Source organism: Panthera onca, chromosome B1 (genome assembly GCF_046562875.1).
Source record: "Panthera onca isolate mPanOnc1 chromosome B1, mPanOnc1 haplotype 2, whole genome shotgun sequence".
NCBI classification, from domain to species: Eukaryota; Metazoa; Chordata; class Mammalia; order Carnivora; family Felidae; genus Panthera; species Panthera onca.
This window is the reverse complement of record NC_138342.1, coordinates 184,298,979-184,326,275: the sequence shown is the minus strand read 5'-3', so window position 1 is coordinate 184,326,275 and position 27,297 is coordinate 184,298,979. Positions and strand designations below refer to the sequence as shown.

Genomic DNA, 27,297 nt, shown 5'->3' with positions numbered 1-27,297 from the left:
CCTTGTTGTCACAGACGGCAGGATTTCCTTCTTTTTTATGGCCGAGTAATAATCATTGTATGTACACACCACAACTTCTTTATCCATGCATCCCTCAGTGGTCACTTGGGTTGTGTCCATATCTTGGCTTTGGTAACTAATGCTGCAGTGAGCAGGGGGCTGCAGGTATCTTTTAAAGTTAGTGATCTTGTTTTCTTTGGATATATTACCAGAAGAGGAATGACTGAATCATATGGTACTTCCATTTTTATTTTTCTGAGGAACCTCCATACAGTTTTCCACAGTGGTTGTACCAATTGCATTCCCAACAGTGCAGAGTTCACTTTTCTCCACATCCTCACCAGTACTTATTTCTTACCGTTTTGGTAATAGCCATTCTATCAGGTGTGAGGTGATAACTCATTGTGGTTTTGATTTGCATTTGCCTAGTGAGTCCTGATGCTGAGCATAGTTTTCATGTACTTGTTGGCCATCTATCTGTGTATCGTCTTTGGAACAATGCCCAGTCAGATCCTCTACCCATTTTTAAATCAATTTTTTTATGCTATTGAGTTATATGAGTACGATATTGTGATTTTTTTTTTTTTTTTTATAAGAGATAGATATTTGATCTGTTTTCATTTCTGGGTTCACAGCTCCCAAAATCCTTCAATTTCCTAAGTGTTGAGAGTGATCAAGGTGTCTTTTGTCATGTTAATGAGGCAACTTTTGGAAAGCACCAAAGGGTGGGGCCTGGTGGCCTGTGAAAGAAGCCATCCATTACAGGGTTCCAACTTTCAGGGCCACCGGACATCCGGGAAGGGTAGAGGGGCTGGAGGTAGAATCAGTTGCCACTGGGCAGTGATTTAATGAGTCATGCTGATGTAATGGAGCCTCCATAAAACCCCAAAAGGAAAGGGTTTGGAGAGCTTCTGGGTTGGTGAGCACAGAATTTTGGGGAGAGCGGCATACTCTGAGAGCATGGAAGCTCTGTGCCCTTCTCACCTGCCTTGCCCTCTTTATGTGGTTCTTGCCATCTCTTTATGTGGTTCTTGCCATCTCTTTATGTGGTTCTTGCTTCGTATCCTTTATCATATCCTTTAATAAACTGGTACACGTTTCCTTGAGTTCTATGAGCGACTGTAGGAAATTAAGTGAAGCTAAAGAGGACCTTGTGGGAACCTCCAGTCTTAGCCAGTCAGCTAGAGGCACAGGTAATGCTTACAACTGGCTGGATGGGGCTTAGGACTGACCTCTGAAGTTAGGGATGGAGTACAGTCTTATAAGTTGAATCCTTAACAAGTGAATCCAATGTTATCTCTGTATAGATAGTATCAGAATTGAGTCGAATTCTTGGACACTTGAGGATGTCCAAGAATTTCTTGGTGTTAGGTACAGGGAACCACCCCATGATGTTAGAGTTGGGCCTAAGGATCATAAAAGAATGAGTTCTTTACATATTTTGTATATTAACTCTTTATCAGATATAAAATTTGCAAATACTTTTGTCCTTTTCACTGGATTGCCTTTTCATTTTGTTGATGGTTTTCTTGCTGTACAGAAGCTTTTTAGTTTGATACAGGCCCACTTGTTTTTGTTGCCTTTGCTTTTTGTGTCAAATCCAAAAATTCATCACTAAGACTAATGTCATGGACTTTACAGCCAAATTTTATTCTGGTTTTATGGCTTTAGGTCTTATGTTCAGTTCTTTAATCCATTTTGAGTTGTGTTTTGTGTATGGTGTAAGGTAGTCATCTGGTTTCATTCTTTTGCATGTTACTGTCCTTTCCCAATTGTATATTATTTGCTCTGTTAATTTAAATTGACCATATATGCATGGATTTGTTTCTGGGCTCTCTGTTCTGTTGATCATCCTGTTTTGATTACTACAGCTTTAAAATATAGTTTGAATTCAGGAGGTGTAATGCCTCCAGCTTTGTTCTTTTTTCTCAAGATTGCTTTGGGTACTTGGGATTCTTACAGTTAAATTTTAGGATTATTTGTTCTGTGAAAAATGCTGTTGAAATTTCAACAGAGATTGCACTGAATCTGTAGACTGCTTTGGATGGTGTGGACATTTTAAGAGTATTCTTCCAATCCGTGAGCATAGAATATCTTCCCATTTGTTTGTGTCTTTTTCCCTTTATTTTATCAGTGTCTTATAGTTTTCAGTATACAGGGCTTTCACCTCCTGGGTTAAGTTTCTTCCTAGACATTTTATTCTTTCTGTTGCACTTGTAAATGGGATCTTGTCCTTAATTTCTCTTTCTGGTAGTTCATTGTTCGTGTATAGAAATGCAACTGATTTTTGAATATTGATTTTGTATCCTGTAACTGTGCTGAGTTCATTTATTCTAACAGTTTTTTAGTGCAGTCTTTAGGGTTTTTGTGTAGAGTATCATATCATCTGTGAATAGTGACAGTTTTACTCCTTCCTTTCTGAATTAAGTGCCTTTTGTTTCTTCTCCTTGCCTAACTGCTCTGGTTGGGGCTACCAGTACTTGTGCTGAATAAAAATGGTGAGAGTAGACATCTTTGTCTTGTTCCTAATGTTAGAGGAGAAACTTTCAGCTTTTCACCATTGACTACGATGTTACTTGTGGGTTTGTCCTATGTGGCCTTTATTATGTTGAGGTATGTTCCCCCTAATACCCACCTTGTTGAGTTTTTATCATGAAAGGATGTTGAATTCTGTCAGGTGCTTCCCCTGAATCTGTTGAAATAATCACATGCTTTTTATCCTTCATTTTGTTATCGTGGTGAAACACATTGATGTGTTGATGTCGGTCCATTCTTGCACCCCTGTAATAAATACCATTTGAGTATAGTGTACGATCGTTTTAATGTATTGGTAGTTTATTTAAATTGCTCATATTAAAATAGAAAAATATTTTCTAGCTACATTGAATAATTATTTCAGAATTTCTTAGGTTAACTTTTGACATTCATAGGGAGTTCATGGTGTGTGTGTGTCTGTGTGTGTGTGTGTGTGTGTGTGTGTGTGCACGCGCATTTAAAGCAAATGAGCTCCTTTATTTAAAAAGTGCTAGGCATAGGGGCGCCTGGGTGGCTCAGTCAGTTGAGCGTCCGACTTCAGCTCAGGTCATGATCTCACCGTTTATCGGTTCGAGCCCCGTGTTGGGCTCAGTGCTGACAGCTCGGAGCCTGAACCCTGCTCTAGATACTCTGTCTCCCTTTCTCTCTCTCTCTGACCCTTTCCCACTCATGCTTTGTCTCTCACTCTCTCAAAAATAAGTAAACATTTAAAAAAAAAAAAAAGAAGAAAATAAAAGAATCTGTTTCTCAGATACTTTTGTTTTCCCTTAGTTTCCACAACTAAATATTTTTCATTCCAAGTCCACTAAAAATGTTTACTCTTTTTTTTAAATGTTTCTATGTAGTTATGAAGAAGCCAAGAATATATTGACGAAAACTAAGATATTGGCCCCAGCATACTTTATCCTGGGAGGCAACAAGTCTGGGGAAGGTTGTGTGATTACGAGAGATAGAACACAATCTTTGGATGTATATGAGTAAGTACATTTGTTCAAACAAAATAAGTAGAAACTAAAGCATAGACTGACATATTTACAGGTTTAAGGCATGAAACCTAGTCAGAATCTCTGTTTGTATTTAGACTCAACCCCAAGCAGGATAGATGGTATGTGCTACAAACAAATTATGACCGTTGGAAAAGTCCTTTCTTTCTCGATGATCGCAGAACGCCTGCAAAGATGTGCCTAAACCGGACAACTCAAGAGGTACAGTCACAATGTCCTATGTAGAAATAAATGGTAACGTTTGAAGATTATCTTAGTTGTGGCATTTTTCTTTGGCCTTTGAGGAACTTATAAACTTCCTGTCATACAGTATCTCTGGACAATCTGTACTGAGTTTTTGTTTCATTTTCAATTGAAAGAGCAAAATTTTACAGTATTTGCCTTTTTACTCTAATGTTGGGACACCACTCTGTAGCTGAATGACAAGAATTAAAGAGGGCAGGAGGAGAGAGAAAAAGTGACACATTAGAACCATTAACTCTTCTAACAGTGACCCCAAAGGAAATTCTTTTAGGGGTTTCTGGGATGTTGACTGAAGAAAGCCTTTGTTTCTAATAGCCCATTGTGTGGATAACCCTCCTGACATCAGCATTTAACTTAATGAACAAAATTACTTTTGTGTTTTAGAATATCTCATTTGCGACCATATATGATGTCCTGTCAACAAAACCTGTCCTCAACAAGGTATTTTTAAAATATATATATTTATAATTTTTAATTTTAATAATTTTAATTGTAATTTCATATTTTTAAAACATGTATGTATATAATTTACTTTTAGGGAAATAACCTGGGCCTGTGTTTTTAGCTCTCCCTGTTATCGTGGATCAGAGCTAGAACCCCCAAGTCATGTTCTGCTTAAGGTTGATTTTTTAAAATGTTTTTTGTGTGACTAAAACAGTCACTCCTGGGATATGACAAACCGATTAGTGTGGTTTGAGGTCCAGACTGATCAGAGTATGGTCTCTGGTTTTACCTCCATGACGTTTCAGTTAAATACAGCCTTTTACCTTCGACTTCTCCCTGTCAGAAATCTCACACTGTACACTACAATTAGCACCTAGAACTCAATGAAGTCTGAAGTCAGTTTTCAGATGGAGCTTCGTGCCTGAGTTTCCCCCGCTGTGTTAGAGATGCGTTAAGGAGAAGGATGGCCACAGCCGGGCTGTTTATCCTCCACAGAACCATCAGGCTCTGCGTGAGCTGAGGACGTGGGGTGTTACAGCACTGGTGGTGAAGCACCGTGCTACTCAGGAATCAGATCTTGTAAGGAATTAACGGGATTCTCTCCAGAGCCTGTTTATATTCATGACCTGGAGTAATGGTTCTATTGAAGTCAGTTGTTTCAATTATTATTGTTTTGCTGTGGCATTCTTAAATGGTGAGATGTAAATATTAACTTATTAACTATTTGGTTCTTTGTATATTTATTTTTGTATCTTTGTATACATACCGTTTATATACTATTTTACACTAAGTGTATAGAAATGCTAATGTAAGTCAGGACGTCGTTGAATTGGAAACATTTTTCAAATAAAAGTCACTTTTCTTTCAGCTGACTGTATTCACCACCCTGATGGATGTTACCAAAGGTCAATACGAAACTTACCTGCGGGATTGCCCAGACCCTTGCATAGGTTGGTGAGCACACACCCGGCGTCTAGAATGCTGTGTGGCATGAAGGTGGCAACTCACCCGTGTCCGAGTAGTACGGCTGTCTGACCTCCTTCCAAGACTGAGACTCGGGGCAGTTTCTCTTTGGGGCATGAGTCCACAGACCATTTTTGCCCTAACAGTTGATTACTCTCATTTCCGGTTAACTTCGTTACAGAAACCAATCACCTAGAATTTGCGGTGTCACTCCACTTGGACGTTTGGGGACAGGGACCTCGTGGGGCCCCCCTCCACAGAATAAAGCCAGAGTCCCGGTGGGCACTGACTCTGGCACATCTGTACACCATTCCGTCTTTCGCTTTGATCCACGTATGGGTATGGTTTTCGGTACAGCAGTCTTTTCCTTCTGATTCTTTTCAAATTAACGTACCATGGTCTTTGCTGTTTTTGACAGCAATGTGGAGGAGACAGACATCCACGTGTGTAGTTCTCTTAACAGGCAGTAGGACTGGAGCCTTGACCCTGAATAGAAGTACTTTTTTTGGGTTCATGAAGTAATCCGTATGTGAAGGCAGCCTTTTGTACACAGAACTGAAGCGTTCCCTTTTTCATGATTAGTCTACCTCCCAGTCACTCCAGGCATTTGTTAACTTCAAAAACTGAGTCCTAGGTTCTGTGAGTTAGTAGTAAACAGGTCAAAGCCTTGTGGAAATCGAGAGGTGAATCCATAAACTCTCACAAATGTTGTTCACTTAATACATTTTTAGTTTGTCTTTCTGATCGTGTATTTCTTAAAAACCTTACTAAAAATGTCTTTCAGAAATCTGTTTATGAAAAGCGCTGACGGAATGTGTTAACCTTTCAAACTTTCACACAGTTAACTGTGAAGTGCATGCCAGTTGGGTGAGACTGTATCCACTTCATTTTGTGTAACGTCACTTGTATTCATGACGCTCAATAAACGGTCGTTGGAAATAGTGTTGGCAGACACGTGTGCCGACTCAGTGTGGACCTACGTGCTGGAGATCCAAGCTGAACATGCCTGAATTCAGTTACAAGGCTTGTGTAGGTGGGTTCTTCAACTTAAGACGCACTGGTCACTAGCTGACGTGACTAATCCTTTCGTCTCAACCCAGTGCTGTCAACAGTGTGTAGGTGTCCAAAGGCTACTTTTCTCCTGGGAGGAGGAGGTGCTTCCACAAAACTGTAGGGATGCTCATGTTAGCTTAGTGAGGCTAGAGGAATTACAGGAGGATTTGTGTTAAACTTCCAATTCTGCCCCTGATAAAAATGAAATGAGGCAAACTTGGATTTTTTCCTGAAATAATAGCCGTCCTTTTGATATGTATAATAAATAGGTGAGATGCTGTTTCAGACCCAATTTCCTCAGGACTCATCAGAGAATATGGAGGAAACAACTAGCATGGAGGTTTTAGGTAGCATTGTTTGGTGGCAACAAAGCAGTTATAAATTAGGATACGGAGCATAAGCCTATTTGTGTATGTCCTTGTGTCTACAGTGTAGAAGGATGACCGGGAGGGTGTTTACCAACATGCCGACAGTGGTTCCCACTGCTGGCTTAACTTGGAGAGGACACGTGAATGGGATGGCACGCACACCTGGTTTTCCTATACGTCGCTTTACCGTCCTTCACAGATAGTGTTTTCACAAAGAGGTCTGTGGCGACCCCGCGTCATTGACGCAGGTCTGTCGGTGCCATTTTCCAACAGCTTTTGGTCCCTTTGTGCTGTCACATTTTAATAATTTGTACAATATTTCAGACTTTTTCATTGTTATTGTATTTGATATGGTGATCCACCCACTGGCCATTCGCCCATCTCTCTCCCTGGGCCTCCCTATACCCCAGGACACAACAGTCTTGAAATTAGGCCACTTAGTAACTTGTTTATTACATTGATTTATTTTTGTGAGACAGATTGAGACAGAGCTTGAGCGGGGAAGGGGCAGAGAGGAGACACACAATCCAAAGCAGGCTCCAGGCTCTGACCAACTGTTCAGAAGCACAGAGCCCGACTCAGGGCTCGAACCCACGAACCATAAGATCATGACCTGAGCTGAAGTCAAGACACTTAAGGGACTGAGCCACCCAGGCGCCCCAGCCCACTTAATAACTTTACAGTGGCTTCTAAGGGTTCCAATGCAAGGTAAACCATACATCTCTTTCTTTTTTCCTTGGAAAGTCTGTACCGCTTATAATCCCCTTAGTTCCCCACCACCCCCACCTTCTCTAGCAACCACAGGTTCTCTATATGTACAAATCTGGGGGGGCAGGGGGTTGTTTTTTAGATTCCACGTATGAATGAAGTCACATGGTATTTATCTTTCTCTTATTCCACTTAGCAGAATACCCTCTAGGTTCATCCCTGTTGTTGCAAATGTTAAGATCTCATTCTTTTTTACAGCTGGGTAATACTCCGTTTTATATACATGCATACACCACATCTTCATTCATCTATCAATGGATACTTTGTTGTTTCCATAGGTTAGTTTATTGTAAATGATACTGCAGTAAACATAGGGGTGCATGTATCTTTTTGAATTAGTGTTTTCTTTTTCTTTTTCTTTGGGTAAATAGCCAGTAGCAGAATTATTGGGTCATGTTTTAATTTTTCCAGTGTTTTCCACAGCGGGTACACTAGTTTGCATTCTCAGCAGTGCGCGAGGGTTCCCTTTGCTACACATGGTTGCCAACACGTTACATCTTGCCTTTCTGATACTAGTCACTTTGACTAGTGTGAAGTGCTATCTCATTGTGGTTTTTATTTGCATTTCTGTCATTAGTGATGGTGAGCATCTGTATGTCTGTTTTGGAAAAATGTCTTTTCGGATCGTCTACGCATTTTTAATCTTTTTTTTTTGCTATTGGGTTTTAGGAATTCTACATATATTTTGGATATTAACTCTTTATTGGTTACGTCATTGACAAATCTCCCATTAAGTAGGTTGCTGTGTCTGTCACTTTAAATCAGAAGCTCACAATGACACAGCTCGCTGAGGAAGGCACATAGAAAGCCAAGAAAGACTGAAAGCTGGCCCTCTTATGCTAAATGGGCAGGCCAGGTTGCGAATGCAAGTAAGTTCTTGAAGGAAACTGAAAGTGGCATTCTGGTGAACACATGAATGATAAAGTGAGACAGCCTTATTGGTGATAGGGAGAAAGTAAGTTTGAGTGGTCTGGATAGATCATCAAACCAACCACAGCATTCCCTTAAGCCAAAGCTTAATCTAGAGCAAGGCCCTAACTCTTTTCAATCCTGTGAAGGCTCAGAGAGGTGAGGAAGCTGCAACAGAAAAGTTGAAACCTGGCAGAGATTGGTTCATGAGATTTAAGGAAAGAAGCCTTCTTCATAATATAAAAGTGCAGGATGAAGCAGCAAGTGCTGATGTAGAAGATGTAGCAAGTTATCCAGATAACTGATGCAGGTGTCTAAACAATGTATATATATTTTTAATTGAGAGAGAATGTGCGAGGGGGCAGAGGGAGAGAGGAAATCTTAAGGAGCCTGGTGTGGGGCTTGATCCCACAACCCTGGGATCATGACCTGAGCGGAAATCAAGTCGCACACTCAACCGACTGAGCCATGCAGGTGCCCCTAAACGACAAATTTTCAGTGCGGGTGAAGTAGCTTTCTTTTGGAAGAAGATGCCATCCAAGACATTCATAGCTAGAGAGAAGTCAATGCCTAGCTTCAGAGTTTCAGAGGACAGGCTGACTCTGTTAGGGGCTATCGAAGCTGGTGATTTTAAGTTGAAGCCAATGCCCACAGGCCATTCTGTAAACAAAGCACATCTGTTGGCAACATGGTTTACTATTTTAAGCCCATGGTGGACACCTAACAGCTCAGAAAAAAAATTTTCTTTCAAAATATTACTGCTCATTAACATTGTACCAAAGAACTCTGATGGCGACGTACAACATGATTTATGTTGTTTTCATGCGTGCTAACACAACATCCTTTCTGCACCCCATGTTTCAAGGTGTATTTTTGACTTTAGAATCTTACTTTTGAAAAAATACCTTTTGTACGGCTATAGCTGCCACAGAGTGATTCCTGAAGTGGATCTGGGCAACATAAACTAAACCTGGAAAGGATTCACCATTCTAGATGCCACGAAGAACACTTGTGATTCGTGGGGAGAGGTCAAAATATCAATGTTAACAGGAGCTTAAAAGAAGTGGATGCCAACACTCAAGGACGACTATGAAGGTTCCAGACTTCAGTGGAGGAAGTAACTGCAGATGTGGTAGAAATAAGAGAATTAGAATTAGCTTGATGATGTGACTGAACTGCTGCATTCTCATAACACTTGAATGGATGAGGGGTTGCTTCTTATGGATGAGCACAGACAGTGGTTCCTGGAGAGACAATCTACTCCTGGGGAAGATGCTGTGAAGACTGTTGAAATGACAAGAAAAGAATAAAACTTAGTAAAACAGCAGGAGAGCTTGAGAGGATTGACTCTAATTTTGGAAGAAGTTCTACTACTGGGAAAATGCTATCAAACAGCATAGCGTGCTAGAGAGAAATCTGTGAAAGGAAGTCAAGACAATGGCAAACTTTCAGAAATTGCCACAGCCACCCCAGCCTTCAGCAGCCATCAACATTGAGGCAACACCCTTTATCAGCAAAATGATTACAACTTGCTGAAAGCTCAGATGACGGTTAGCATTTTTTTGCACTAAGATACTTTCTAATTAAGGTATGAACTTTCCGATATAATGCCATTGCACAGGAAACAGGGTACAGTATAAACATAAACTTTTACATGCCCTGGAAAACCAAAAACATTTGACTCCCTTTATTGCAATACTTGCTTTATTGTACTGGTCTGGAACCAAACCTGTAATATCTCCAGTGGATGCCTGTATCATTTTTTTAAGTTTCTTTATTGAGAGAGAGAGAATGAATATGAATCCCGCAGAGCCCAATGTGGGGCTAAAACTTATGAACCATGAGAACATGACCTGAGCCGAAACCAAGAGTCAGACACTTAACTGACTGAGCCACCTAAGGTGCCACCAATGTATGCCTGTATTACTTTTGCCCCATTGTAAAACTAAAACATCATAACTTGAACCATCATTAAGTTGGGGACTGTCTATACACTAGGTATGTTAAGAGAGAACTCTAATTCAGGCTTGATAACGTGATTTGTTTTCAAAATATCCAAATCAAGAACTTTTTGTAAAACTGTTGGCCCAATTTGAATATGGGATAGCTCTGAATATGAAAATGTTCTCTATATACTATATAGAATAGATATAATTAAGAAATAGAGTATAGCTACAGTGTAAGAAAAATGGTCTCAACTGTAAGTCTCTGGCTAGTTGATACGTCACTCTTTTTCATGTCTTTTCCGTTTTGTTTTGACATTTAAAATTGCCAGATAAGCCATAACTCTGAAATAAATTCTAAAGCATAAGTGACTATGTCAGTTTAAATGAAAATGCAATTCAGGGCTGTATGGAGGATATACATTTATTAACAGTGAAAAAGCATTTACCCAAAGTGAATGTTACAAAATACAAAGAGTACCTGCACAGTCCAGTGGGCTCACTAGTTTAAGCATTATCTCCACCTGCACAGGATTCTGTCTCACTCATTTTGACCTTTCTCCCTCTTTTATCTGTAACCAGATTTTCAACTTAAAAATTAAGAAACAGGAATCCTGAATGCCTAACCTCTGAGCAGTAGTTACTAAGGAAAATGTAATACAAGTTATCTGATCTTAAGCCCCAAGTATTTTAAAACTGAATTATCTTCTAAAATAGAAAACAACAGACTAGGTTACAGCAGCTATAACACAAGTCAAATAAGTTAGATAAGGTCCACAGCTTCTAGAGTAATAACTAGGAAGTAAAGTTCTTCCACCGTACCTATCTTTCATAGGCATGTAGAGAGAGACAGAGCTGTAACACGAAGGCTTGGCTTGTGTGCCAATATGAAATTCTCCCCTTTCCGTTCGGAGTCTACAAGACATATAAATATAGAACTTGAGTATCCATATAATCTATCGTTTTAGTTTCCCAGAAGTCAGGCCAACTGGGTAAGAATTCCTCATTCTGGAATGATAGTTCTCTGAATAGGTTTTATTAATGTCGGAGATCTACACCTCACATAATTTAATTAGTAATACAGTAAATGTCCTCAGAAATCCTCAGTTAACAGACTCCCTGATGAGCATTGTAATTTTACAATCATGTATCAGGCAACTAAGAATTTTAAAGGAATACCAATGAAATGACTTTCTTATGGCATGTTTCAGTAAATTGTTATTAAGTTTTAAAGACTAATTGAAATTAAGTCTTCATATTTAATTCGAGAAACCTGTAAGGTTGGCTTGATAACAGGCTCGGTGAAGCCTCCCTCAGGTATAGGTCAAGTTTGCAATCTAAAGGTAATTCACCTTTAAAAACTGATTTATTTAGTGATGAAGAAATCTCATAGATGTATCTCAAAAGAAAGTTTGTCTAAAGGCATACAGAGAGTTAACATTCTGCTACATAAAATTTAGTTCTGTAATCCCTACTTGAAGGGGTTTGGTTTTTCATTTAAAATTAATCATAATGTTAACTGTGCAGAAATACTCCCTAATTACATAAAACCTTTTTTTTTAAGGCTGTGGCAACATAGATAGGAATTGAATTCTGGAAAATATTTATCTGATAAGTATGTAAGTTCGAAGTACTAAGGACATGTGTTCTGAACTTAATCCAATTTGAACAGAATATTAATATATATTTTATAATAACGTCACCAATATCCTGGATACCTTTATAACTTGCCCTATTCTCGCACAGGAATAAGACAATGCAGGCATTTAAAAGAATATCAGACCCAAGAGCAGCAACACTCATACTATCTGGAAGCCTGGCCTAATGGCTGCTCTTTATATTAACTAGTCTATTTGTCTAACTCTTGACTGTTGCTCTTCTCTAACTATCCTAACCATACAGAACAGTGACTTCCTGTTTAGAATTCAACATCATTTCCAAAAGAGATTACTTTACAGATAAGTCCAACTTTATTTAAAACTACATCTTAAATTTAACAATACTAAACATCACAATGGGAGAGGAAAAAAAAAAAAAAAAGACCGAAAAGAAAGAAAGAAAAGAAAAACAACCCTACAATGTATCAAGGCTTGAATCTGTCCAGAATTCAGTTTCTGATGTTTTAAACTGCCACGGGCAGAAATCAGCACACCTATCAAGAATGCAGTGTCAAACTAATTTACATTTTTATACAGATCAAAACAGATGTTTATTTAGTGCCATGTTCATGTATGCATTGACTATGTAAAGCAAGTTAGATGAGCCTCTGAAGACCTCTCATACACTTTGGGCTCCCACTGTTTCTGAAAAACAGAATGAATGCATTATAAATTACTGAATTAAGACATACTAGAATTTACTGTTCTCTTACATTAAAGTTATTATAAAAATACTAATGTAGTTTAAAAACAGATGAGAGTTTGTTTGAGGACAGCAGACTGACCAGATACTTCATTTCTCTTAAAAAAACTCCACTAGGAAAAAAACGGTAAAACTGATGAAATCCTGACCAAGAAAAGTGGCTGTGAGGGAAAAGCAGGACAGGGGACAACAAGCCCCCAAGACGCTAAAAGCAGGCAGTGGCGCAGTGTGGGGCGAGAAGGGCTCAGCCCAGACCCCCTGAGCAGGGGCAGCTTTGAGACTCCAACTAGCAGAACTGGGCTAAACCACTGGGAAATCAGTTAAAGGTTTGACATTTAGTATTTCTAGGGAAAACAAAAATAAAAAATCTTAATTAACTGGCTGATGAATGGACAGAGAACAACAAGAAAATCCTTTGATTTTGATGCAAGACACGTTCTCATCTGAGTGGCCCAGGGGCTGAGCCATTAGATCGATACAGAAAGAAATCTGGGATTACTACTGCCTGGCTCTGCAACGAGACATACTTACACAGAATGGTCTTCAGAAAAAGTATAGAAGTTTTAACTACTATAGTTATAAAAATAAAATGTGTGTTTGCTTTTATAACCTTAATGTAAGAAGAGTAAAACTGAATAGAGAAAGCAGGAGGAAAAGGAGGCAGTGGCTGAGTAATGACCAAAGCTGATAGAACGAGCAACCAACCACATATACTTAAAATAACAAAGGTATCCTCAAAGAGAAAAACCAAAAATAATAATCGTGAAAGGAGAGGTAGGTCCAAATACTCACTTTTGATAGGGAAGATAAGAGATGTCTGAATTTTTTAAATTAAGAAAAATTAAAACGATATTATTTAAAGATAAACAGTGTCTCATCCAAAAGAACTAAAAACCAGTAATTAAAACAAATGGGCTCCTCCAATTATCCTTAAGTCTTTTGTACCTTTCCTTCTTAAACAACATGCATCTATTACCTTGCTAAAATTCAAGATTTTAAAAATAGAAAATTATCTGATAATACCATTTTATACCTAATTTCTAAATTCGGCAGTGGACTAGACTTTTTACAGAATTATGCTTCCTTCCAATATTTGGCTTAAATCTTCCAAGTACTATGAATGGATGTGAAAAACAAAATGATGGTATCAAGAGTGACTAATTTTTCAATATGATTTCGTTGAAATTGGCAACTCTTACCAGGTTCTTTTAGTGTCTGAGAATTCCCAGCTAGTTCTTCAGTCTGCATTTCACATAATATTTCACCAGATAAATGGTTTTTCTGTTCTTCCTCTACCATTTTCTTCCTTAGGTCTGCCTTTGGAATGAAAACAAAAAACAAAAACACCTCAAAATCAGTTTTCATCTCAGTAGTAGTATTTGTTATATGAAGACAAGTTTAATTAATTAACGAAAGCAAAATACCTCTGAATATATTGTCAGTTTAAGTGGTAAATCTTCAACTTTCACGAAGTCTTCTTCATCAGATTTTTGACTTATGTTACCAGACTCTGCTTCCTGTAAGATAAATTATATTTAATGAAGGCAATCCACTCTATCTCTGGATCTAAGCCTTTAAAGTCATCCATGCCAAGAGATAAAGTGGATTCTTAGACATAAGTACACATCAGTAATTCCATCCTGTTTGTTTTTGTCCTGCGTTCAACTCCATGAATAAAACAAAGCTGGCGTGCACAGGAAGGGCCATGCACTTGCAGCTGTGGACATACTACCGAGCACATCTGTCTCCATTTGATAAAACAAAGAGCCAGTTTATATAGGTTCAAAGAAAAAATAGCAGTTACACCGAAGGCTAAAATAATCAGAAGAAAAACTGTGGTTTCTTGATACGATTATGGAACGCATCAGAACTGGATCTAGCAGACTATCAGTAAACATTTATAGGCTTTCAATAGCAGCTCTGTGGAAGCTGAGAAACATGAGGTATGAATCTAATAACTCCCTTCTGTGATCTCTTCAGTGTTTCTTTGAAACCTGACATCTTTTATTCCCCTAGTTTCCCTTTCTGATTTTTAACAATATCACTGTACCTATTACCCAAGTGGAAACCTTAAATTTTTCTTCTTCTTTCAACATTTCTCACCCATCTCTCCCTCATTCATCTCGAACTTGGTGTCTCTATGCATGGTAAGGGAGCTTCCTAACATCACCTCCTTGACAACAAATCTTATACAGTCATCAGATTCATCTTCAAAAAGCATGACTTTGGCCATTTGACTTTCTTGCACAAGAACCTTCAGTAGTGGCCCTGGCCTAAATTTCAAATTCAAGTCCCCTCTATAATCAAACATTAACTTAATTTCAATTGACTGCCTCCTATAGCAACTCTATGCACTCATCAAATTAGAGTAAGAATAAGTCTAACAGGTAACTTTCAGAGTTTAAAATAATTTTATGGTGTAAATTTTATGGTGGTAAAGCAATCAAGACAGTTAAGAAACTACTAATGTTTCGGGAATATTATAAGCTGAGAAATTATGAAATCATCATTGTAAATACATCTGTAAGAAGAAAGTTGATGTTAAAAGAAAAAAAGTGAAATACGTTCCTAAGGCCTAAAAGTACATTGTTATAAATCCCTTAATTTTTGCTGACAAGTTTATAAAACACAATCTGAGATCCAAAAAATAACCTACTTACTATAAAAATTAAATTGAAACAAAAATGTCCAAGGTAAAAACTCAACTTACACCCTAAGTATAGATTTGCTACCATATTTTTCTGTCATTTACTGTATAGAGATAAGGAGTCTACTGCTGTCAAACTGTGAACTTTCAGGTTTATCAAGGATTTATGAAATGCTCTAAAATAATTAAGATGTTAGACATGGATACTGTGAGAGATTAACGGTGACCCGCGTATCATCTGTCCAAATCTAAACTTGGAATGAACTCTGAAGACTGCCACCTAAAGCTCAAAATTATAAAAAAGAAGAGCTTTTAGGTTTTGAGACAATCATCTTAATTTACTATCACCCTTCTGTTCAAGTTTAAAATCAGTTTGAATACGAAAACCATCTTGGCAGTTACTAAGCCTAAACACAAAGGAAAGTTCTGCGTACAGACTGTAAATGTTAACTTGGAAATGGAGAAATACACACAGAAATGAAATGTAAATGATACGTACATAGTCATTCACTAACACTGGAGATTCAGTGTCAGGACTTCCGGCCAAAGAGCTTTCAGGGGTTTCCTGGGCAGATTTAACTTCTTTGACTGCAGGCACCAAGGTTTCAATTTCAGTTAAAGGTAAAGGCAAAGGGTTAGGCTGTTTAGATGAATCAATGGTAGTAAGAGAGTCCTTTTGGATGGCGCTATTTAAAGGTTGCTCATTTTCCAAGATGTTGAGGTAACAGGGTTTCACAGGAGTGCTATCTTGGTCATCTGGCATCAAAAGAAAGTCTTAACGTTAATGTAATGAAACAGCTATTAAATTTTACTATTATACCAAATAGGCAGTATATATGAATGAGTAATCAAGATATTTAAAACCCAAAAGAAGAGGCAGCTACAAATTTTCCTTATCAATGGTTCCTAAAATTAGTTCATCAGATTCATCTGGGGATGTTTTAAAAATTAGATTTCTGAAATCCACCCAATTTCTAATGAAGTAGGATATACTCATGAATAATATCCAGGAATGGGCATTCTAAAAAATCCCCCACATTTGTAGCTAAAGATGTCTTCTTTAGAGACTTTTTTCTGTCTGTTTGTCAACTCTTATTTAACAAGTGTTTGCCGAAACAAAGCCCTCATGTTTTCTACAAAGGATTTAGGGGAAAGAAAAAAGACATACATCAGGTTCAAAACACCTTCCAAGTTACGTTAGGTAAGAATTTAGTTGGGTTTTTTTGTTTTTTGTTTTAGTTTTAAGCACATAAAGGGCACTTTAGATAATCTTAAAATTGAACACTTTAGATTTCTTGCCTTTACTAGTAGTGGGTTCTTGTTCTGATGGGACATTTTTGCTTTCTCCTGATTTTTCAAAGTCATGTTGTAGTACCTAGAAGGAAAAAGTGATGTCTTAATAGCAGGGCCTGAAATATATGGCCACTATATAGGAGATGGGTTACTACTGTAAGGTTTTTGTCCAACTTGAGACCTTCATACAAGGGTATTTAAAAATATCTTCTGAAAGCGTTTCAAGAAGGAGACATAGTTGCCACTGTTAAGATGGCTAAGTAAAAAGGCTTCCCTTTCTTCTTAACCTCAAAATAATAGAGAACTAGAGTGTTATGGATTCCACTATTTATTTATTTTTCAAATCAGACTGGATCATGAATGACACTAAAAGACATCCACTTGTATGTAGATGTTCAGTGAATGGAAGAGGAAGTGAGCAGGAGGGAGAAAGATGAAGCAAAGTGCCTTCAGCAAGAAGAGAGAACAGTAACATTCACCTCATGCTTGGAAGTACCAGATTCTAGGAAGGAAGGAATACATTGTGGGTGAAAAGGGGGGTGCTGGTGGTTCTTTGAAACCGTTTAAAGAAGACGCAAACACCAGGTTCCCTCCCCAAACTCAAATAGAAAATGGGAGATTATATTTTGGGTAAAGGGAATTAGCCTCAGACCCGGGGCTGCCAGGGTGGGGTGCAGAAAGCACAAATGAGGACAGGATAAAATGTCACACTGAAAACAGAAGCATTCAGAAGTCTGTGCAGTGATGGGACACTGGGCGTCATTTCCACATCAAGCTCCAGAAGAGCAGGCTGTCAAGGGGGTGTATCTACCTCCTCTCCGGCAGGAGGACAACGGATGACCCTTCTGGGGAGAAACTAAAACACCCCAAAGAAAATACCAATAGGTACTAACATTTGGGATTTTCTATCAAAAAGCTAACCATCTACCTAAATGCCCTCCCGTGAAGCCCAGAACAACCCCAATCTGCTTTATGCTGAGTCATTTTTTAATATAAACACTAAAGGTACCACAGGCATTTGAAGAAAGCCTGCAGGTGAGTAAGAGAAGACAGTGCTTCCTTAAAGTAGCAGCATGCTATAAAAAAGTAATCAGAAAATAAAAGTATATAGAAATTAAAAATATGACATTCACATAAGTATTAAACCTCCCAGAAAGTAAAACAGAGTAAAGGGACACTATAAAGAAGAGAGGAGGTTAGAATTGGAAAATTAAACCAGGGGCACCTGGGTGGCTCAGTCAGTTGAGCATCTGACTTCAGCTCAGGTCATGACCTTAAAGTTCCTGAGTTTGAGCCCCGCATCGGGCTCTGTACTGACAGCTCGGAGCCTAGAGCCTGCTTCAGATTCTGTGTCTCCCTCTCTCTCTGCCCCTTCCCTGCTCACAATCTGTCACTCTGTCTCTCTCTCTCTCTTTCAAAAATAAATAAAACATTAAAAAAAAAAATTAAACCATGAGGGCCAATAATGTCTGACAATATTAATTCTAGGAGGAATGAAGAGAGAAAGTGGTGGGGAAGAAATACAGAAAAAGAAAATTTACCAAAATGAAGGACATGATAATGATTGCTCACAGACCCCCTGAGTACCCAGTTTAGTGACTAAAAAAAGACCCACAACAATGTGCATCACTGTAAAACTTCAACACAAGTCCAGGGGAAGCTCCAGTGTAGGAAGGAAAAGATACAAAGAATCACAACTAAAAAAGGCACTCGCCTTCTCAACAGCAGCAATGAAAACTGGAAGACGTTGGAAGACAGAGCAGTTGTCTCTCAAAGATCTGAGGGCAATGATTTTTAACATGGAGGAATTTAAGATTTTCTTAGACATCTAAATACAGCCTCAAAATATTTATCTTTTATGCACTTTCTCTGAGAGATACGTGAAATGTGCTCCACCAAAATGAGGTGAAATGATAAGACTGAATTCTCAAAACAGATGTAATAAAGAATGACAAAGGGAATCCCCAGGCTGCTAGCTAGTGAGCATGTCTAATGAAGAGCCAACCCAAGATGGAGCAGGAAGAACAAAACTGACAGACTGATTCATGTAGAAAATTGTACTGAGAAGTGTATACAGCTATTGGTGGGCAGAGCAAAGACTCGGGTATGTGGTCAAAGGAAATTAGGTCAAAAAAAAAAAATTGAGACAAGTATTAATTTCAGGTGAAAAAAATGTACAAGACTAAGCAATAAACAGTATTTGCTTAGTTCAGCAGTAATATTTATGCAGTTTGGTTACATCTACGGGTAAATGCAGATGTAAGCTAAAGACACAATTAAACAAGGAGGACGGTATTAATATAATTACACGAGGAATCATTAAGTGACCTAAAAGGCTTCACCTGCTATAACAGGAAGTCAACAGAGAATGTCTAATACATAAATAAATAAATACAAACACATTATTCAGAAATAGAGTTAAAGAGCCAAAGAAATCATACAAAATACTGCCTGTGGAACAGGATGAGGTGGAGGCAAGAAATGAAATAATTTTATTTTGTCACATACGATTTCCATGTATGACTAGGAAATACATAAAGATAAATGAAAAATCCAGCTCTTCTGCAGTAATCTCAGTTTTTATGACCTTTTACAAAAAAAAAAAAGACTAAAGTGCTTTAAAAGTAAACATTGCTAAATACAAAATTAAACTAGTGTTTCATTTGGATTTCAATAAGGATAGTAAAGAGGTCTGTTTACTCATGAGAGTGAGAATAGGGAAGCTGTAAATTTTGACACCTTTAAAAAGGAGCTGCCTTCAGTACTTGAAGATGACTCGGGGAAGGTGTGTTAGTCCCAACCAGAATACCTGATCGTCGTGTTCAGTTTCTTCTGCAGTTTCAGTGTTGGCCTGAAGTGAAGTCTGAACATCTACAGGTCCCTCCTCAAATTCTTCTATCTCTTCATCTTCATTCTCATCTTCTCCACTTCCGTAATTCGTCAAAGCCTGAGTTTCAGCTTTGGATAAGTCTAAGTTGATTAACACACAGTTTCTAGTAAATTTCCATCACTAAATCGTAGTGTCAGCTACCACATATTGCATTCCTGCACCGCACAAGTCCTTTACAACTAGTATCTGAAACCTTCCAAACCATAAGCACTAGAATACTGTGGCACAGAAAGGGGAAGTAATTAGGCAGGGCCACACCAAAAAATCCAGAGTGGCTGACCCCTACCTCTGTAATCACTACACTCCCCCCAACTGTGTGAATAAATGACCTATAAAGAACTTGCATATACACCTAGTACGAGCCTTTCCACTTACTAATAGACACCGGACATTCTTCACTTTCTTCATCTTCCTCTTGTTCAGAAACATCAGATCTCACGTTTTTGGGACCGTCACCATCATACATCTCAGATGTTTGAGTCTGCTTAACTGTTTCGGTCTCATCCTTGTCCTAGTCACAAATAAACATAATTCCTTAAAATACATTTTAAAAACGCATACAGTAAGTCTGCCAAAAAAAATTAGTCATTATCTAATAAAAAATACAAAAAGTAATTGTTTTTAAAAGAAACTGAAGTTTTGTCAGAATCTCAAACGTTAAAAAGCTGTTAAAAGTTATTTAATTTTCTCTTTCAAAAGCATTGTCTTTAGGCACAAATTAATTAGCACATACTTTGTCTTCATCATCAATTTCTCCAGCAGGTGAGCCATGATCTCCTTCAAGAATCCTTTTGGCCTATAAGCAAGTTAAACAGAAATGAGGGGCAACCTTTCCGCATTATACTTGTATTTAGTAACTTTCACAAATCTGCGGTTTTTGATAAATAATCCAAAGCACTGAACGCTATCTTAGAAATGTAAATTCAACTCTTTCACTGAAATCTTTTAAATTAGCAAAACAAAACCAACACTGCCCACCTGACAACTCCCTGGATATATAACAGCATCTCAAATTTACTAATTCTAAAACAAAACCTTGACTCACTCCCCAAACTGAAGCCTCCCAGTCTTTCCAGTCTCCGTAAATGGGCCTTCAACAAGTCAGACAACAGAAACCAGCCTGTGCTGTACTTTTATTATCCATACCTACACCATTAAAACTCCTCACGGACTCAATCGTCAAAATGGATCTGTTGGTGCACACTCAGAGCTAAGTCACATCATTTCTTACCTGGACTACTATAGTGACCTTACAACAGTCTCCCTGCTTCTGTCTCTTCTCTCTTACAATTCCTATACAATGTGGTATCTAGACAAACCTTTTGAATTGCACAAGAGATTATGTCACTCCTCTATGTGAAAATTTCCCATGGGTTTCCATCATGCTTAGAATAAAATAAAAGAGAAGGTCCTTACCAGTTTGGCCTTACCTACCTAGGTGACTTCATCTACACTCTCACTTCATTTAATGGGTTCCTGCCACCCTAACCTTTTTCCTGTTCTCCAAACTGCTCAATCCTGCCTCAGCCTCTAAACTCACAGTTCTCTCTACCTGCAATGCTCTTCTTTCCTTTCATCTTCATTATAAACTCCTTGTCTTTCATGCCTTAGTTCATACACCCATTCAAACAGCCTCAAGAGACTGCCTATCTTAAAGCAGCCCTTCCAACCATTTCTTACGGGTTTTTTTCCTGTTTTATTTTCTTCAAGCTCTTAGCAATCAGTGGCTGAAATGATCTGAAACTGATCTATGTCTAGATTGAAAATATTATGAAAAGTGTGAAATAGATGACTTGACTTTATCTACTTTACACTGCAGGGAGAAGGGTTACCTCTTTCTGTTTTGGGTCCTGACCTGCTTTCCCTCTGGTGCTTAGAGAGCCAAGAGGAGGTATGAGGTCTTGGTATGCCTCCAGTTGATGGGAAAAAAAACATCCAGTTTCATACGTGATCAAGGCAAATTTAATAGTGTGCAACCAAAGTCCTAACTTGTAAACAAGACATGTGTGTTGGTTGGGGTGATCAATATTCCTGGGACATCTACTGGGGTGGGCAACTGCTACAGCAGGCAGTTGGCTGGTTGAGGCCCAGATCCCAGTCCCCCTCTTTTCAGCAACTGACAATCATGTGAGTAATATATATGACAATTCCTGTCACCAATTTCTGTCTGTATTCCTGATCTTTTAGCCACTGCTATTACACTGCTATTACACTGAGATTCAGTATGTGGCTACCATATGTACTGATTTGTGTAATCTGATTAACTGCTATTACTTCGAAAATATGTTTCCTGAGGTCAAGTGTGATTTCAGATAATAATGATCAAGAACTATATTTATATGCTAATTATAACTACTCCTAAAGCTAAATCAAAGTGAATATCATTTACCTCTTTGGCATAAGACTGTATCACTCCGGCTGCTTCTATTTTCCTTTTGCATCTCTGTTTAACAGTTATACTATTATTATCCAAATCTTGCATGAGCTTAAAGAAAGCCAATTCATTAAACAACACTTCAGATATTTCTACAAGAAGATCTTCTCCACAGTCTTTGAGTTTTCTGCCAGCAAATTTTGCCAGTGAATCCTATTCAAAGATAAGCCAAGTAACTTTAAGATTACAGTAAACTTCAATTGTGGGTAGAGCAACACAGAGGATTAACAAGTTTAAATAATACCCAGGGGAAAACAATTCTGTTACTTTTTAGTATGAAAAAAGTTAAAACTAAAGGCTAATATTACTAGAAAACAACAGTAATATTCTTTAGTGATATTAATCTAAGTAGGAATTGTGCTAGTTCTGCTTAAAGAGTATATAGAAGGAAAGGAAAAGGACATCAGGTCATCCATAGATTTACTCCCTACTTAGAACTGGAGTTAAACAGGGAACTCTACTAGAGTTAAACAGGGAACTCTAACACCAAATGTTCCTACACGGTATCAGGGGTACATATTTACCACGGTGAGAAGCTGAGGTGCCCACTGAGGAAAACACACAGTCTTCCCTTTCTAATGTTAATATCAGAGTATTTTCCAAGTTTCCTCCTTTTATATGAGCCAGCATTCTTTTTTTCAAAGTCTGCTTATTTTGGGAGGGCCTGGGTGGCTCAGTCGGTTAAGGATCTGACTTCGGCTTAGGTCATGATCTCGCGGTTCGTGGGTTAGAGCCCTGCATCGGGCTCTGTGCTGACAGTGCAGAGCCTGGAGCCTGCTTCGGATTCTGTCTCCCTCTCTCTCTACCCCTCCCTCACTCAAAGTCTGTCTCTCAAAAATAAACATTAAAAAAAATTTTAAGTTTATTAATTTTTTATAGTCTTTTTTAAGTTTATTCATTTATTTGGGGGGGGGGGAGGGGATAGATACAGCAGGAAGGGGCAGAGGGAGGGAGAAGAGAGAGAATTCCCTTAGAGATGATTGGATCAAATTAAGACACACACCCTAACACAATTTTTTTCCCTAATACAATCATCCCCACCCAATGGATGCTGCTGGAATGGACATTTATTTGAATAAACTGCATATTGCCAGAAAATGGCCAAAAAAAAAAAAAAGTCTCAACTAGAGGGTATAGATTGTAAGTCATGTAAGTATCAACTCTTACCTGTAATATACTTCCAAGCTGTTTATGAAAGAACTTTACAAACTCTTTGCTCTCATCATTTTGCTGGGTAAGGGTCAAAACCATGCGTCTCACTGAAGTTAGAAGTTGAGAAGAGCATACTTCATCCATGTGCTCCTGAGAAAAATCCAAGCTGGTAAGGATATAAACTTACCTACTGGTTAAGAAATACTAATTCACGTGAGATTTTGTCTTGCATAGATGCTTCTCAATTTTCAGGTACACATTTTGAAATACTCATTCATAGAACAGCCAGACTCCCACACTATACATGTTAAGGGGTTTATACATTTTAACCAACCACAGCAGGTAATAGCCAATAAAAGAAACTGGCTATTTTTCATCACTTCCTTTCTTACACCTTACCTCACAGCTCACCTGCTACCCACTTGCTCCACGAGTTTTCTAACTCAGCTTTCTCAGTGTCGGCACTGTGGTCACTCTGTGCCCTGGAGGATGTCTAGTGGCACTCTGGCCTCTACCCACTAGAGGCTAGTACCTTTACCTTTCTAAGTCCTGGGAACTAATACTGTATGTAGACATTACAAAATGTTTTTAGGGTCAAAATCACCTCAGTTGAGAACCAGCGTCCTAACTTCTGTAACAAGCCCTTTTGGGCAAGTTTCTTCTCCTTCATCTTCCTTGAGAAGCATGTGCAAGCACCTAATAATCCAAATCATGGTTCACTTTTGGAGGTGAGTCCCTATCACATCCACACCAAGTAACCTCAAGGTTCTAATCCCTCTTCTGCCACTAAACTCATTTAGGCAGGTCTTCTAACCTTTACTCAGCTAAGTTTCTGTTCTGATTTGTTTTTTTTGTTTTTTGTTTTTCTATAGAAGTGTGTAAAGTGAGGTGGCTAAACTAGATGATTTCTAAGCTTTCTTAAACTGAAGGATTTAAGGCCACTTTTGAAAAATTCACTGTGAGAGCAGGTGACTTAAAAAAAAAAAAAAAAAAAAAAGGGATAACAGTCCCTTGTCTTCAAGGAATCAAATACCAGAAAAGTCAGATACATGAACGATCAATCACTACATGCTATGCACTGTCCAGTAGATCATACTTTTTAGCTGTAGGGGCTGTTTCTCTTTCATGACTGAGCACAATGGCCAGCTCACAGGAGACACTTATTACTGGCTGATAAACAGATATCATAAAAGCAGCACACTAGGTTCTAGAAGGATTTGTAAAAGCGCATTAGAAACAACAATTATCTCTGAAAAAGACATTTCAGCCAAGCAGAAAAGAGGGAAGGCGCTTTATATTTTTAATAGTGACAACCTGTACAAAGGGCTGATGCATGAAAAAGCAACGGCAGGAATAGGAAATTTTGAGCAATTTAAAGTGAGTGTACCAAATGGAGAATTGGGAGAGATGAAGTTGGGAAAGTATACCAGGTCCCTATATGAAATCTCTCAAAGGCTGGGGAGGGGGGAGTCTGCTTAGTAAACATTCATTTCTTGCCTATTATGACAGGCAGTCTAGGTAAAACACGAGCATCTGAATTCAGGTTATGCTACCGGAGAGAAGGAAGGAAAATCAGTTTTGGACTTGCTGGTGACAGAGGGTTAATAGAGTCAAGAAGTCTAGCTTAGGTGACTGGGTGTAATACTAACATTAACAAAGTTCTTATAATCCTACCAAAAAAGTCAAGATTTGTTGGCCTCAAAAACGTTTTGAAACACTAAATTAAGTGAATATTTATGAAAGGGTATCACTTAAATCACAAACAAAATGGTAAAAGCAATGAAATTTCCTGACTGCAGATGCCTGCATTCCCTAAGCATAAAACTAAATCATTCAGGCTTTTTAACCCTTAGAAAATAACTGTACATATTAAATATTACTACCAATATACCTAATTTAATCAAGAAAGACATGTTTAAAAGTATGTTTTGTGTCACTCACGATAAAACAAAAACGTAAAATAAAAAAGGCAACACTCATCTCTGTTTCAGATGAAAGCAAATAATCACTTAGTTTAAGTCAGTTCACCTGAAGGACAAGAATATATACATATTCTTACAATTTATAGGAATATCAATATTCTTTTTGGAGAGGTGAGTATATATAAATAATGGGAGATAAATTTATAGGATTGATGAAACTGATGTTTTTAGCTTTCTTAGGTCTACCTGTATTTTCTGAATTTACTATAATAAAGTCTTTTTTAAGATTTAAAAAACAAAACAGAAAGTACTTGCTTTAAGAAATTACTGCTTACCTTCAAAAAAGGAATGACTTCTTTCATAATGGCTTTAATTTGCCGGTCCAGCTGCTGAGTATCAATTCTAGGACATGGGACAGTAGAAACTTCGCTTACAGGTTGTTGTGAACTACAATTTTCAATGGGAGTATCTATTTTTTAAAAAGAAAATGACTTATTAGCAAAAAAAAGCCTATGATATTATACATATACATTTATTCAGAATCCTAAATATTAAAGTCTGATGATTTTATGGGAAAATAACACAAAGGAGTATCTATGTAGTTTTAGCACCCTTAATGAAAAGAGAGTGGTAATAAAACTACTATTATACGTCAGGTGGGGCTATACGGTTTTTTTTGTACATATGAACTATAGGTTTTTACTTCTAATCAACCGCGAACACACCTTCCAAGTTAGGAACGGTAGCCACGGCAGCAGCACCGTCCTCATCCTCAACAATCCCGCAGGTGCATCTTGCGTTTGTGCTCCTCTCGGCTTCTGTCTTCATGCGCTCATATTCTCTCATTCTGGCTAATGCCTGATCTAAGTGAATCACAGTGTTACCTGCATATGGAATAGAAATATTTCAAGAAAATATAAAAGCAAACTTTGTCATGTATTCCTCACAAAGTATTAATAAAAAACAAATGTCTGACCATAGGTAAGGAAACGTAGCTTCAACAAATTATAGATACTGCACTAGCTGGGTAACAAGGCATGTTAGTCTCTTAGACTCTGAAGTCCATCCTGATTTCACTACATCATGTTGCTTCACGTGAACAGTACAAAGAAAATACATCCCAAATATCACTCAAATCCTGATGAAAATGATCCAACTGAACACAAGCAAATAAGGTCAGGAAAAGGCCTGAGAAAAAGATTTCCCAGTTTTCCTTTGTCTACTTCAGACAAAGCTAGTGGTGAAGGACTGTAAGAAAAAAATTAATAAATGAAACAAAACACTTGGTAACTCAGAAAGGGGGAATGACCTGAAGGGGAAAGCCTGGCCACACAGAGATTTTTTTTCTATATTGGGACGAGTTCAGTTCAGACTTGACAGGTATTTACTCAGAAGGGAGCTAGGCTTAGAGTCCTTGATAGTCAAAATAAGGCAAGGAAGACTTACTGCTTTGGTAAAAGGTGCACATAAAACAAGGCAAGGTCTGGCCCTTTGCTTTGTAGGAGACCTTTGGAATCACCTAAATCTTTTCTCTTCATGTGAAAAAAACACTAGAATAATAGCACCTTATTTTATCAGCTAAATGCCCTGGAGGTCTGAAATGACTGAATCTCTGTTATCTCTTGAAAGGGAAACAATCAGGTACCTATACATTTTTCTTTTCTCTAGTCTCCTTTCCAAGTCTAAGACTCCAGATTTTCTTCTTACCTTTGAGTTCTACAACAACCTTCCATGCTTGCTTTACTAATGATGAAAAAAAATGCAATGTGTCATGCACATTGTGAGTTACCTGGGTTTCTCACTAAAGACTATTCATGCTAAGAAAGTTCTTATCTCAAATTATGAAGTTAACATTTTTATGAAAATGTGACTGGATGAGGCTCTGATACCTCTCAATTTTTCCCATTTATTAACTAGGAAACCTTAAAGGATAACGTTTCCGTGAAGGGAAGGAAATTAACATTTCCTGAACTCTTATTACACATGCTAGAAAGTTGTCTGTATTTTTCACAAGACCACATAGCAAGGTAGGTTAAGACTCCCATTTCCTTAGGGTATGCAGTCAGATGATCAGATGATTTGCCAAAGGCTAAGGAATTAACAGGAGACTCTTGACTTTAGACTGATGGACAAACTTTTAACCATGGTCTTTCTACTACATCTTGCCTTTTTGGAACTCTGGTTCTTAGTGTAATTCAAAGACTGTATTAAAGTCATGTTCTAAGATTATAAAAAATTCTGCTTACCTAGATCATCTGTTGCAAATGGCTCAAAATTTGAAGATACAGACATGACGCTAGCATTATCAGCATCATTTTGCTCACTTATTTTATGTGTTTCTCTCTCAAAGTTCTTCTCAAAAGTTTCC

The 27,297-nt window shown here is 38.0% G+C and overlaps 2 protein-coding genes across 25 annotated transcripts in view; one reads left to right on the top strand and one right to left on the bottom strand.

The window, feature by feature from the left end:
- ASAH1 (N-acylsphingosine amidohydrolase 1) overlaps positions 1 to 6,131 on the top strand; it is a 50,116-nt gene extending 43,985 nt beyond the window's left edge. The window contains exons 11-14 of the mRNA XM_060653054.3: positions 3,381 to 3,512; positions 3,617 to 3,740; positions 4,167 to 4,223; positions 5,095 to 6,131. Coding sequence (XP_060509037.1) covers positions 3,381 to 3,512; positions 3,617 to 3,740; positions 4,167 to 4,223; positions 5,095 to 5,184 — 403 coding nt within the window. The 3' untranslated portion in view covers positions 5,185 to 6,131. The remainder of the gene's footprint in view (positions 1 to 3,380; positions 3,513 to 3,616; positions 3,741 to 4,166; positions 4,224 to 5,094) is intronic.
- A 907-nt stretch (positions 6,132 to 7,038) lies between these two features.
- PCM1 (pericentriolar material 1) overlaps positions 7,039 to 27,297 on the bottom strand; it is an 83,891-nt gene continuing 63,632 nt past the window's right edge. For 19 of the 24 annotated variants that reach the window (XM_078445356.2, XM_078445357.2, XM_078445358.2 and 16 more), the window contains 13 exons: positions 27,176 to 27,296; positions 25,655 to 25,813; positions 25,265 to 25,398; positions 23,023 to 23,157; positions 21,811 to 22,008; positions 20,155 to 20,217; positions 19,797 to 19,932; positions 19,341 to 19,501; positions 16,538 to 16,613; positions 15,738 to 15,994; positions 14,016 to 14,108; positions 13,791 to 13,908; positions 7,039 to 9,571 (listed from right to left, as the gene is read on the bottom strand). In XM_078445356.2, coding sequence (XP_078301482.2) covers positions 9,474 to 9,571; positions 13,791 to 13,908; positions 14,016 to 14,108; positions 15,738 to 15,994; positions 16,538 to 16,613; positions 19,341 to 19,501; positions 19,797 to 19,932; positions 20,155 to 20,217; positions 21,811 to 22,008; positions 23,023 to 23,157; positions 25,265 to 25,398; positions 25,655 to 25,813; positions 27,176 to 27,296 — 1,749 coding nt within the window. In that variant the 3' untranslated portion in view covers positions 7,039 to 9,473. Of the gene's footprint in view, positions 9,572 to 10,636; positions 12,534 to 13,790; positions 13,909 to 14,015; positions 14,109 to 15,737; positions 15,995 to 16,537; positions 16,614 to 19,340; positions 19,502 to 19,796; positions 19,933 to 20,154; positions 20,218 to 21,810; positions 22,009 to 23,022; positions 23,158 to 25,264; positions 25,399 to 25,654; positions 25,814 to 27,175; position 27,297 lie in introns of those variants that run through there. The other 5 variants (XM_078445363.2, XM_078445374.2, XM_078445376.2 and 2 more) reach the window with 1 other exon arrangement.